Source organism: Schistocerca cancellata, chromosome 2, assembly GCF_023864275.1.
Source record: "Schistocerca cancellata isolate TAMUIC-IGC-003103 chromosome 2, iqSchCanc2.1, whole genome shotgun sequence".
Taxonomy (NCBI): Eukaryota; Metazoa; Arthropoda; class Insecta; order Orthoptera; family Acrididae; genus Schistocerca; species Schistocerca cancellata.
Genome location: NC_064627.1, coordinates 133,901,306 through 133,916,054, shown reverse-complemented (window position 1 = coordinate 133,916,054; position 14,749 = coordinate 133,901,306). Strand labels below are relative to the sequence as shown.

Below are 14,749 nucleotides of genomic sequence, written 5' to 3'. Positions count from 1 at the left end.
TACGCGGTACTGTAGTATTTTTTCCACTAGAAGGCATTGAGGGGCGGTGTTAAATAAATTCCTGAAACCAAGGAATACAGTATCAATCTGAGTGCTTTTGTCTTCAGCGCTATGGATCTCATGAAGGACAAGAGCGAGCTGAGTTTCCCGAGACCTCTGTTTGCGGAACCCATTTTGATTTTTATAGAAAAGCTTTTCATTCTCCAAAAACATCAAATTCTTGATCATAAATCATGTTCCAGAGTTCTACAACAGATTGTTCTTTGGATCCTATACAGTTGCCAAATTTCTGAAATGTTTACTGCTCCATTTCCCTCTCTCTTCCGAACAGTCTTTGAAATTTTATATGAGGTTATTATCGGGGAATTTAGTGTACCAGTCGTCTGAACATTCGTCAAACATGGAACATGAGAACAAGGCCGTTATCATCGTTGGAAAAGAAAGCGTCAACACACGCGGTATGAAGATGTCGAAAAAAGGGCAACGCTGAGTAATCTATGATGTTGACTAGACGTCCTGGTTTTTGTTCAGTAAACGCGATTGAGTGGGTAAGAAACCCGCAAAACGATACAGAACCACCACCCATCTGATGGTCACACACACACGCTGCGGTTTAAGTAGTTCATTAGAGTGAATCGTTAAACTAAGAGACAAAATGGCGTCTCCTCCTCTTACACTACACGCCTTCAGGCGGCTAGTGGCAAGTTTTGATGCCGTTTGGCCCACTGAAGGCACGCAGGTTTATGTGCCGCTGTGAGTAATGTTAATTTTATACAGTTACCTTAGCAGTGTTCCCGGAAAATGGTTGTGGTGGTCTTGCATACACTGACAGACCAATTCCTTAGAAACCAAATGGCATTGACAAAACGTAGCACATGTCTTTCATTCCGGTCGTTTGCATCGTTTTACTACCACAGTTCTTGAAATTTGTCATTAGGGAGCGAGATTCATTTTACAGTTCGCGTTGATGAACCAAAGAATAGGGGAACCTCATTCATGGTGTGGTCGCGAACACACCGAAACGCGGTAGGTCCTGTCTGTCGTTCTGTCACTTTGCACGTACACTATCGGAGCAGCAGTATCGGCACACACATATGTAAGGCAGAACTGATCACTACATGTCACGAGAGGCGGACTCGCCGGTGTAAAAGAAGGTGTGGAGTGTCGTATTGTCAGTAGAGGAACAGTAACCGAATTGGGTCAGTGAGGTCGACTAAACGCATGACCTGAATAACAAATGTATCGCGGGCATTTCAACGACTCTCAAGTTGTGTTAGTCGACTGTCGGTGATGTGAGTGTGAAATAAATGGAAGAACCCCAGCAAAACCAAGAGCAGGCAGGCGTCATGCACTGACGGAGAGGGACCGTCGAACGTTGCGTAGAGTGATTGTAGAGATCAGCGGAAGGAGTCACTCGTGAGTTCCGAAGTGCTACCACGAGTCCAGGTAGAACAATGACCGTGCGTAGGGCAGAAAAAAAAAGAATGGGTTTGCAAAGATCGAGCAGCTCCTCGTTAGCCACAAACACTGAAGCGCCAAAGAAGCTGGTATAGGCATAAAAAATTAACTCCTCCCGAACAGGCCATGAAGGCCCAACGGTACTGACCGGCCACCTTCAAACCCTCACCCATAGGCGTCACTGGACGCGGATATGGTGGGGCATGTGGTGAGCAGACAGCTCTCCTGGCCGTGTATCAGTTTACGAGACCGGACCCGCTACTTCCTCGGTCAAGTAGCTCCTCCGCTCGCTTCACAAGGGCTGAGGGCACCCCGCTTGCCAACAGCACTCGGCAGACGGGATGGTCACCCATCCGAGTGCTAGCCCAGGCCGACAGCGCTTAACTTCGGTGATCTGACGGAAATCGGTGTTACCACTACGGAAAAACCGTTGGCTCTGTTATAGGCATGCCTATTCAAATACAGAGATATGTAAACAGGCAGAATGCGGCGCAGCGGTTGGCAACGCCTACATAACATAATAAGTGTCTGGGACAGTTGTTAGAAGGAATTGTTCGAATGGCTCTAAGCACTATTGGACTTAACATATGAGGTCATCAGTCCCCTAGACTTAAAACTACTTAAATCTAATTAACCCAAGGATACCACACACATGCATGCCCGAGGCATGGATTCGAACCTGCGACCGTAGCAGCAGCGCGATTCCGGGCTCACTCACCTGGAATCGCTCAACCACAGCGGCCGGCGTTTTTAGATCGGATACTGCAGCTACAGTGGCAGGTTATCAGGATTTAAGTAAGTTTGAACGTGGTGTTATAGTCGTCGCACGAGCGATGGGATACAGCACCCAGGAGGTAGCGATGATGTGAGGATTTTCCCGTACGACCATTTCACGAGTGAACCGTGAATATCAGGAATTAGGTAAAACATAAAATTTCCGACTCCGCTGCGGAAAAAGATCCTGCAACAACGGGACCAACGACGACTGAAGAGAACAGTTGAACGTAACGGAAGTGTAACCCTTCCGCAAACTGCTGCAGATTTCAATGCTGGTTCGTCAATAGGTGTCAGCGCGCGAATATGTCTAGATACGACTCTGATAGGTGACACGTATGTAATAATCCTGTCTGATCACCTGCAATCCATTCATGGCCATTGTACATTCCGACGGACTTGACAATTCCAGCAGGAGAACCCGACACCCCACACGTCTAGAATTGCTATAGAGTCGCACCAGGAACACTCTTCTGAGTTTAAACTCCCCATACATGACATTATTGCGTTGCAACGTGCTGTTCAGAAGAGATCTCTACCACCCCCTTACGGATTTATGAACAGCCCTGCAGGATTCGTGGTATCAATTCCCTCCTGCACTACTTCAAACATTAGTCGAGTCCATGCCCGTCGTGTTGCGGCATTTCTGCGTGCCCGCGGGAGCCCTACACGATATTAGGCAGTGTACCAGTTTCTTTAGTTCTTCAGTATAGCTCCATAGCCAAAGCTAAGCGACGCTCGAGGTGGTGTAAACAGCGACGCAACTAGACACTGGATGAGTGGAAACGAGTAACTTTGCGAAATGAATATTGCTATAAGTTGCTGCAGTCCGGTTTAAGGGTTTGGGCTTCGTGAACGACTGCACTACGTTATCCTCCATCATGTGCAATACCAGCATCGAAGCACGGAGGAGATGATGGTCTGGAAGGGGGGTAATTTTTGTGGTTTTTCCTCAGCTCGTGGTAGCGTTCTCACTTCCCGAGGACGAGGTCTCGGTTTCGCTTCCCAGCCGGGTTAAGGATTTTCACCTGCCTCGAGATGACTGGGTATTGTTATGTCGTCCCCATCATAATGATTCATCCCCATTACGGTCGAAGGAAGGCAATGGCAAACCACCACCGCTAGAACCTTGCCTAATACGGCGGTGTGGGTCTCCCGCATCGTCTCCTACGCTCTGTCAAGGAGTATGCGACCGCATCATCATCTTCCCCTTAATACGCTTAAAACGCTAAATGCTGAACGATTCAACCACATTTTACAGTCTTGTGCACTGCGTGCAGTTGAGGATCAGCTGGGAGACGACAACTGTGTGTGTCAGCATAACAAGGCGCGCTGTCATAAAACAGCATCTGCGAGGCAAGCATTTGTGGATTTGTGGACAGCAACATTTCTGGAAAGAACTACTCTGCCTAGATCCCCGACCCTTTCACAGTGGAACGGCTTTGGGATCAGTGAGTACGTTGACTTCTCTCAGACCCCAGTGTGCACCATTATTATCTTCTTTTGCTTCGTGTCATTCCTCCACAGATATGTCAGTTCACCGAAGGTGTCGCCAGCTGAGTTCCACACAAACATCTGCACATGCAGAGCACCCCATTGCCGTTATTTACACCATCGACGAAGGATGTGGCTGCATGGAACAAGATGTACACCATGTACAGTGGTCCGCAGAGATCATTGTGCTCCTTCGCCTGGCTATTTTACTATTCAGTTGTACACATCCACGTTGCTCCTGCCTGTTCCATGATGTCATTTACCCGCTTTAGAGAGGACATCGGTTCAAATTCAAGACCAGCCACCTGACTTAGGTTTTCCGTAATTACGCCAAATCGCTTAAGGGAGAAGCCGGATTGGTTCCTTCAAAACGGGCACGGCCGATTTTCTTCTCTGTCCTTTCCTAATCCCAACTGGCGCTCCGTCTCTGATGAGCTAGTTGTCAACAGGACATTAAACACTACTCTTTCTTTCTGTTTTCTTTGCCTTATCCCCCTGAATCCGGTAAAGAGCTTCTTAGGCCCATCTCCTATTGATTCGTCTCACTTTCATATTCCACCCATCTCCATTCCAATTTCATCATAGTCGTAATTATTTCTTCCACTCCTTTCCCGATGAATTTCTTGTTTTTATGGTCCGTCCTAGTAAATGTCTAACGCGCATCTACCCACTGCGCGTTGATCGTGTCTTAATTTTCAAACTGGTTTTGCACTGAAATCGCTGTAACATTGATATAACTGAAAACTGCTGATGCAAACTGTAAACTATCCCTCTCTCATTCAACCACACTTACATACGGAAATCCTATTTAGTTTCTCTGAATGACTCCAGGACATACTCTAATCATTTCCTTTCCTTTCCATCGCACGCTTTGGTTCACTTTCCGTAAATGCAATTACTCTTGAACGCCTTCACTCAAACTTCGTACTGTTTTCTTTGACATATTGATTTACATTATTTTATTCTGTGGTATGCTGCTGCTCCAGTTTCTGTAACAACATAAATTTTAGTAGCCTGAAAAGAGGCTTGTTGCGTACAGGTTCCAAAGCATCAGCTGAGCTGGATACAGGAACCTATGCCCGTACCAATTCACATCCAAAGAAACCCAAATTATGACCACATAGGGTACTCTGGCCTTGCCTACTATTCAAACACCCCTGTTATGGTGTTCCATTACGTAACATCTGATTTCCTGCTTCCTCACAGACTCTTCTCTCATAATTTACACTAAACTGCAGGCATTCTACGTAGATCCACCCCGACACCAGCGACATTCGACGCAGGTGCATAAGCAAACGAAGAGGTTGTACTGAGTACCCGTAGTGCTGCTCACCGACTGGAGCCAGCCGCAAGCTGCTGTACACAATTAACAACTTCAGACTTGGCATTAAATGCCTCTTACTTTTCTCTACAGATGAAGAAGTGCTAGGGCGGGCAACCGCATGGAGTTCATAATGGTGTTATTACGACGTGGACTGGCAACCATGTTTTGTAGAAGAGGTATGAAACCCGAAACACCATCACTAGAAACCTCACGGTCACCAAAGCGGTTTTAGTGAAATACAGTCTATGCATCAATCTACACTCATAAATTAAGGATAATGGTATACATGGTGAAAGAATGCTCTGGTGGGCGGTTTGTGGGTTTAAATCCCCTCGGGGTATGACCACGCGGTGCATTTGACCTGAGGTCGTCGCACGGTGGCGCTAGCAGCGGTCCACATACGCAGTGGTGTTTGTTGGTCCATGTCAGAGTACGGTGCAGCGAGTAAGTGTGCAGACGTTTTCAGAAGTGCTAATGGTGACTTTGTGTTGAAAATGGCTCAAAGAACACATATTGAGACACATATTGATGACATTACGAGGGGTAGAATACTAGGGCGACTGGAGGCTGGTCAAACACAGCAGGTCGTAGCCCTCCATGTGCCACAAATTGTGATCTCAAGTTTATGGAAACGATTCCAGCAGACAGTAAACAGGTCCAGGCGCTACAGTACGGGACGTCCACAGTGTACAATACCACAAGAAGACCGATACGTCACCATCAGTGCTCGCAGACGGCCACGGAGTACTGCAGGTAGCCTTGGTCGGGACCTCACCTCACTGGAACAGTTGTCTCCAGACACACAATCTACAGATGACTGAACAGACGTGCTTTATACGCCCGGAGACCTGCAAGGTGCATTCTACTGACCCCTGGTCACAGGAGAGCTCGTAAAGCCTGATGTCAAGAACACAGTACATGGTCATTGGAACAGTGGTCCCAGGTTATGTTCACGGACGAGTCCAGGTATAGTTTGAACAGTGGTTCTCGCCGGGTTTTCATCTGCTGTAAACCAGGAACTAGATACCAACCCCTTAATGTCCTTGAAAGGGATCTGTATGGAGGTCGTAGTTTGATGGTGTGAGGTAGGATTATGATTGGTGCACGAACACCCCAGCATGTCTTTGACACAAGAACTGTAAAAGGTCAGGCGTATCGGGACGTCATTTTGCACCAGTATGTCCGCCTTTTCAGGGGTGCAGCAGGTCCCACCTTCCTCCTGATGGATGATATCACACGGCCCCACCTAGATGCCATCGTGGAGGAATATCGTGAAACAGAAGATATCAGGCTAATGAAGTGGCCTGCCTGTTCTCCAAACCTAAACCCCATCGAGCACGTCTCTCGGTCGACGTATCGCTGCACGTCTTCAAACCCCTAGGACACTTCAGGAGCTCCGACAGGCACTGGTGCATGAATGGGAGGTTATACCCCAGGAGCTGTTCTACCACGTGATCCAGAGTATGCCAACCCGTTGTGCGGCCTGTGTACGTGTGCATGGGGACATGCGCAGGAAACAGTGACGTTTTGTAGCACATGTGTTTCGGGACGGTTTTCTCAACTTGTCACCAATACCGTGGCCTTACAGATCTGTGTCGTTTGTGATCCCTGTGTGACTAAGCTATTAGAGCCAGTTTTGTGTAGTGCCATGTTGTGTGGCACCGCATTCTGCAATTATCCTCATTTTATGAGCATGAGTGTAGTTATACGTCGTGCGCTGGTGGAGGCGCAATGAGAACACTGCCCAGGTAAATATTGTAGAATGGTTTTATTGAATCATTAAAGAACATAAGTCTCTCTGCGGAGTTTTGAGTTATGTACTAGGAACGGAAATAATCATTCAGTGGCGGAAAGTCAAAACAAATGACAAATGATTCAAGTCTAGCTCCGCCAATAGCAAGCTTGTGGGAATTCCGTACAGACCACTGTGGGTTCCTGCCAACTCGTCTCCTATAGGGCGCCTAATGGATGGTGCCTTCTCGGATAGCCACATAACAATTCAACCAAATCACATTAATAGTTTTTTATGACAATAAAGTAGATTGACAATACTTACCTTCGGTTTACAAGAACGTGTCACAAGCGATGGGCAACCTGTGTCCTCTGCTGTATACAATCTCCATGCAAGTGATTAATATGAGACACAAGTTTCAGCATAGCAGTTAGGATGACGGCTCTACTAGTGACCGCGTCTTCCAATCTGCGGGGCTGCTAGTCCCGGTCTACTAACGTCCGACCGAGGCTGGGAGGAGCGGCGCTTACATTCTCTTCGGCTAGAGGACGCTCCTGTCATGGTGCGGTCCTAGTCAGCGGCTATTGGCTGACGTCGTCCCACAGCCTTCTCTGCTCTTCCATCGTGCCGGCGCTCGTGGTTACGCCGGAACAAATACCACTTGGGATGTTCGGAAGTTAATCACACGATCAGTACTTAGGTGGCATAAGGCAAAATGCTGAAGAAGTAGAGTCGCTAGCCTTAGCTAGGTGGAGATTAGAAGATACGCACTGCACGGCGACAGTTCGACGATGATTCCTTAGTGAGCTTCTGATTTTTGGGCTGCAGATGCAGCCGGCGCCTGGGGCACAGAACTCCACGGAATACCTGGTTCACTAGCTGACACCGATCAGCCGATTCGTGGTTGAGAGCCGGTTTAATTACTGTCACGGTGCACGGATACAGGACGAGCTGTTGGCGAGCACTTCACATGTTGTAGGAAAACAGTGCCCGCTGTCGCGGCGCCGATCTGTGCCGGCGGTGGACTTCGCACCTCTCATGGCGGCTGCAAGAGATAACGGGGCAAATAATCGTTGTTGATCTTGTCCAGAATATTCAGCAACACGAAGGACGAGCGCGGATCCTTATTCGGCATGCTGGTGCGTGTTCCTGTCACGGTGGGCGACGCCTGAAGCGTGGCCATCCCCTGGACGTGAGTGTTTTGCGCGGTTGCAGGTTGCTGTCAAGTAGGAGGTACACCACGTCTGCTCTGCGCAAGAAAATTAAAGGATCACTTTTTCGGAACCTCACAACTCTCTCCCATTCACACACATAAGTTTGAAATTCGAATCAAGGATACCTATAACCTTCCTCTGTAATAGTGAAAAAGCGTGGCGCACAGTGGTCACTATCAGGTTCGGCCTTACTTCAAGCAGCAAGGTGTCTACATATGCAAGAAAAAGGCCTCAGCTCAGAAGTTCACATGAGCTCTAAGGTGGGTTAATTATTATTATTATTATTATTAAGCATTACAATCCATGAAGGCTTTTTGCTGCAGAATGGACAATGTTGAACCACTTTGCTCTGTCTTTACAAGTAATTTGCCACTGTCTGTCATGTCCTAGTTTTCTGAGATCGTCTTGAATATTGTCCAAGTATCTCATGCGTGGGCGTCCAAGAGGTCGTCTTCCGGTGGGAATCTCTTCAGTCACTTTCTTGATGGTCCTGTTTGGTGGTGCTCTGATGACATGCTCTATCCATTTCAGTCTTTTGGCTTTAATTTTGGCCACTATATCGGAGTCTTTATATAATTTGTAAATTTCATTGTTATTTAGCAATCTCCATTCATCACTGATCCTATCCTGGGTTAATGATGGGCATTAAACATCACCACACATCTGTCCTACCCCACCAAATATGTCACACGATGGGAAACCGTCACACCCACCTCTTACCTACATTTCGCATGACGCTTCAGCGATAGGAATCAGAAACGCTGCAGTCATCACTGAAATCACGCGTTTTTTTTGTGAGTGGTCGAGGAAAACATTTCAGACAGAATGGACGCGAAAGCCGGCCGTTGTGGCCGAGCGGTTCTAGGCGATACGGTCTGGAACCGCGCGACCGCTACGGGCGCAGGTTCGAATCCTGCCTCGGGCATGGATGTGTGTAATGTCCTTAGGTTAGTTAGGTGTAAGTAGTTCTAAGTTCTAGGGTACTGATGACCTCAGATGTTAAGTCCCATAGCGCTCAGAGCCATTTGAACCATTTTTGAATCGACGCAAAAACGTCACAGGGTTCGGATTGTCGCGCTGATTCCCACACATTTCGCGGTCGACAGCGACAGTTCTCAGTGCGATGAGCAACATGGCAACGTTTTTCACAATTTTCGACACTGCTGCCACGTTTCAAACCACACTAAGGGCATTGAAGGGGCTGGAAACCCACTAACGAGATCTGATCCCTTTTGGAGTGTAGCGCGACAGTAATTTTTGCTCTCATGTACAGCTTGGGGTCAGTTTTCATATTCTCCTTCATCCCTCCTTTCTCGTCTCACGCCCTCCGATGGTGTTATTCCTGTGGAGGGGGGAGGTGCTGGGGATGTTGCAACATTACGATGTGCGTGAATAAAACAACAAAGGGTCCCTTTAATATCCCCCAGTTCGGCAACACCCTCGGTGCCATCCAAGCAAATCACATTACAAATGTAACTGTCAGAAACCTCGACACACGGTCAGCCTCCTGGTTGCTCTAGTGCCTGAGTGTTAGATAACCGCTTCGACGCCGCTGAAGTGGCGTTTGCATGCAAAGATAGACTACAATGCCATGAATTTTCACTCAAGAGTCACTTCGGACGGCAAGGCCCATTTGACTCTGGACGGTCCAATGAATGCACAGAACTGTTGCACATGGGGTTCTACTCCACAGAACATCGTGCAGAAACATCGCTGCACTCATCTTATGTGACTGTGTGATTTCACAAGCTCCGTCATTCTGGGTCCGTTTTTCTTCGAGGAGATGACACTTCGTGGTCATATTAGATGTATAGTGACATGTATATCCTATAAGGACCTCCTTGTGCAACACATGATTCCAGGTTTGCAAGAACGCATATGTGTCTAAACCACTATTTTCATGCATATGGGGCGTATCATTTCGAGGAACCTTCGGTACAGACCTTATCATCTTGCGCCCGGGAGAGTTGGTCTCTCACTATCCATTAAACAAGCATTTCACGTACCTCGATAGCTTCACATTGTCTGCCGCTTCGTTCTGCGATATTGAAGAGCCAAAGAAACCGGTACAACTGCAAAATGTCGTGTAGGGTCCAGGCGGGCACGTATAAGTCCCGCAACACGACGTGGCATGCACTCTACTAATATCTGATATAGTAATGAAGGGAATTGACACCATGAATGCTGCAGGGTTGTCCATAAATCCTTAAGAGTACGAGGGGGTGGAGATCTCTTCTGAACAGCACGTTGCGGAGCATCCCAGATATGCTCAATACTGTTCACGTCTGGGAAGTGTGGTGGCCAGCGGAAGTGTTTAAACTCAGAAGAGTATTCCTGGAGCCACTCTGTAACAATTCTGCCGGCCGCAGTGGCCGAGCGGTTCTAGGCGCTCCAGTCCGGAACCGCGCTGCTGCTACGGTCGCAGGTTCGAATCCTGCCTCGGGCATGGATGTGTGTGATGTCCTTAGGTTTAAATAGTTCTAAGTCTAGGGGACTGATGACCTGAGATGTTGAGTCCCATAGTGCTCAGAGCCATTTGAACCATTTGTAACAATTCTTGACGCATGGGGTGTCGCATGGTCCTCCTGTAATTGCCCAAGTCCGTCGGAATGCACAGTGGACACGAATGGATGTAGGTGATCAGAGAGGATTCTTACGTACGTGTCACCAGTCAGAGTCGTGTCTAGACTTATCAGGGATCCCAAATCACTCGAATAGCACACGGTCCACAGCGTTACGTAGCCTCCAGCAGCTTTCTCCTCCTGACGTGCGGGGACCATGGATTCACGAGGTTGTCTCCGTACAAGTCTAGACGCTCAATACAATTTAAAACGAGACTCCCCAAACCAGGCAACATGTTTCCAGTCATCAACAGTCCATTGCCTGTGTTGACGGGCCCAGGTGAGGAGTGAATCTGTGTGTCGTGTAGTCATCAAGGAAACACGAGTGGGCCTTCGGCTCTGAAAGCCCATATCGATGATGTTTCGTTGAATGGTTCACACGCTGACACTTGTTGATAGCCCAGCATTGAAATGTGCAGCAATTTGCGGAAGGTAGCACTTATGTCACGCTGTCTTCAGTTGTCGTTGCTCCCGTTCTTGCAAGATCTTTTTCCGGCTGCAGCGATGTCACAGATTTGATATTTTACCGGAGTCCTGATAATCACCGTACAATAGCGAAATGATCTTACTGGAAAATCTCCACTTCATCGCTACCTCGGAGATGCTGTGCCATATCGCTCGTGCTCCGACTACAGCAGCACGTTCAAACTCACTTAAATCCTGTTAACCTGGGATTGTAGCAGCAGCAACCGATCTAACAACTGCGCCACATACTTGTTGTCTTATATTGGCGTTGCCGACCGCAGCGTCTTATACTGCGTTTACATATCTCTGTATTTGAACAGGCATGCCTATACCAGTTTCTTTGGCGCTTCAGTGTTTATTACACTTCCGCTGTTGTGTCTCCCCCAGATTATGTGTTTATGATTTCACTACTCGCACCAGCTTTTGTAACTTTTCCATTTGTTTTGCTTGTTCTTAATGGCAAGTGTGTGCATGTCTTACCTCACTTGTTTGTTGATTTTTCAGATTTCTTACCTTCAGTCACAGCTTTAAATGTATCTTATTTTCTGTCTGTTTATTTTTTGTGTGCAAGTCAAGATTTTGAATAATGTATTCTACATTTCATAACTGAAGACTCTGTCTGTACCACACAATAATTATTTTATTAAAAACACCTAAAGTCGTCGAGGTTTCTGCGGGCGATTTTCAATGGGGTCAATTATCATCATTTATTTGTAGCATTTTATACATCTTCAGCAACAGCAGTTGTACACATTGGAATAATCAGCAAACAGGTGAATAAAGGAAATTCAGTTTCCTTAACCGGTTGCAGGCACTTAGTGCCCTTCCTCAGAATGTTATAACCATCGCATTTTGTACAGGAGCTATGAACCACATGAACACAGCAATATGCTGCAAGCATCTTATTGTTGAAACTCGCAAATAATGCAATAGTGTTGACACTCGCAAATAATGCTAAATAAGCCTGTAAGTGCCTAAAAAGGGGGTAAGAAAATTACATTTTTTGTATACAACCGATTACTGACATTTTCGATGTATCATTATTTATGTGTTATTGTTCCAATAAAAGCAGGACCGGGCAATAACCTGTGTCGCAGTACTTGTATTTCACTCGAGTATTCCAGGATACACTATTTATAATAAGTAAAACTTTGTGATTTGAGTGTTAACAGTGTTCTTTGTTTCTACAGATCGTCGTATCCTCGTGTAAGTTTGTCGAATATTTCTGGCAAGCACTTAGTAAACGTAAAGCAATGTCTGTCTGCAACTATAAAGTGCTTCGCACACAGTAGACGGAGGACTGGCTGCTACCCCCTTCGGCTGTTGCAGGAGGGCTACGACCCGCAGCTGCGGCTGCTGAGCGGCCGGGAGGCGGCGGCGCGTCCGGAAGGCCTGCGGCCCAGCCACGCTGACGTCGTCTCCGTGGATGACGTCATCTCGTGGGAGCGGCGCGTGCGTGACGCAGCCGCCACCGCGCTATTCCTGAAAGTGAGTCCCAACTGCCCGGTACAGCTCGCCCTGTACACAACACTCGCAATGCAGTTCGACGTTCTGTGTTGCTTCACGACTGATCGTATTTCGCCAGCACTTCTACTACACGAACGTCCGCAACTGGCGCCCTTAAGACATGCTAAAGAGACTGTGTACAACACTGAGATAATTGATCAGGATCCTTGAGGCCAGGAAGGGTTGCAGAGTAGGAAACGCACGCTTCCTGATGTTTAGACTTTGCGCCAATGTACTCGGGTAAATCTCAGACCTATCGACAGTGCTTCAACTAACGATGACACACATGATGACAAGATTTCAAGTTTCATCCTCTGCCCCTACTTTTACAGTTATAAACGAAAGAATGTACAAGTATCACAGGCCCTCAAACAACGCAGAGACTAAGTAATGACACACCACAACACTACTTATTTATTTGCTATTTTCTGTTAGTCTGTTATCCAGACACAAGAATAGACCAAACGTTATACACAAATTGGCATCAATATAACAAATATTGTTTCAACATACACTGATCCTCCAGAACGCTACGACCACCTACCCAGTAGCCCATATGTCCACCACGGATAACATAGCGGTTCCACGTCGTGGCGTGGAAGCAATGAGGCTTTGGTATGTCGCTGGAGGGAGATGGCACCACATCTGCACACACAAGTCACCTAGTTCCCGTAAATTCCGGGAAGGGGAGCTCTGACGCCACGTTCAGTCACATCCCAGACGTATTCGATAGGGTTCAGCCATGGTGAGTTGGGGGGCCAGCACATCAATTGGGACTCGCCACTGCATTCCTCGAAACACTCCATCATACTCCTGGTCTTGCGACACGGCGCATTATCTTGTTGAAAAATGCCACTAACGTCGGGAAACATGATCGTCATGAAGCGGTGTGCATGGTCTGCAACAAGATTTTTTTACTACATATGAATATTTTAATACATACATACATAAATAAGCACTGAATGCAAACACATTTAACATTTTAACTGGCATAGGTGCTAGACCCATAAAGGAAATATTTTTGTACTGTATCCAATAGTTGAATGTCCAAACTGTACGTTAAGTTTACTTTATATGAAACTTTTCTTTATATCTGAACACATAAATATGCATTTAATGCAAATACAATTAACAGTTTATAAGAATTAAGTACAGCATTCATCAAAATTACATTTGCGCTGTATCCAATTTTTATGTTCAAACAGTACTTTAAGTAAAGCATTGCTTTCCTTGTAGCAGCAGTTCCATTTCCATCACTGAACCACAGAATAAATTAATCACTTCTATACAGATGGCAACACATGGATCTTATGAAACAGTCTTTTAGAATTTTAGAATATTCCTGACGCCAGTGCACTAATCCACAATCGGCTAGTTAAATTTCAAATCTTAAAATCTTGTTGAAAGTTATTTTAGTCCTGCATAGAGATATAGGATGTCGATATTTGTAGTGGTAGAGACAAGAGCAATAAAATTTCAAGAAATGCTCTGCTATTGAACACAAAATAGCTTTCTTCTCGATAGTTGTGAAGAAGAAATTTTCTTTTCTGTCTTCTTGTATTTTCCTTAACCTTTTCCGTAACTAAAACGAATAGTGCCACGTTAGTATGGCAACTGATATTTGTCTTGGTAGATGAAAGTAATCGTCTGATGATTTAAAATGTCCTCTTCTTGAAACTAATATTGACTCCTTGCAAAATACAGTAAAAAATAAGAAATAATAATGATAAATGATAATAATGATAAACGACGTTAACTAATAATGATAGTAAGATAGGATAGCTGTGTAGGTTTTCCTGGTTTTTCCATATTTTTTGTGATATGTTGTTTTGTACTAAGTAGTGACTTAAATAAATGGATTCATATCTGGACCACAATTTTCAACATGTTATCAGACGTGCCAACGAAATCTCTTTGTCCTCTTATCTCTGCATGTTCGTATTCCATATATACACAGTAATCTTCAAGTGTTGTTTGACGATGGTTGATAATACAAGCAGCGGTGTGAACTAAAATCCAAATGACATTTTGCTTCCTGCGGTGCTATCACTTTTTTTTTTTTGTTCTAGTTAATTCCATGATGTCGACGTTGTGCGTAACCGTGCTGTCGATTATCGCCAATCTACTTCGCATGTGTGCCGTGATCATCCCAGCTGTACCA

At 46.0% G+C, this 14,749-nt stretch overlaps 1 protein-coding gene across 1 annotated transcript in view; it reads left to right on the top strand.

Moving 5' to 3' along the window:
• Positions 1-14,749, top strand: part of LOC126161403 (allergen Cr-PI-like) — a 117,817-nt gene that overhangs the window by 48,769 nt on the left and 54,299 nt on the right. The window contains exon 6 of the mRNA XM_049917181.1: positions 12,412-12,570. Coding sequence (XP_049773138.1) covers positions 12,412-12,570 — 159 coding nt within the window. The remainder of the gene's footprint in view (positions 1-12,411; positions 12,571-14,749) is intronic.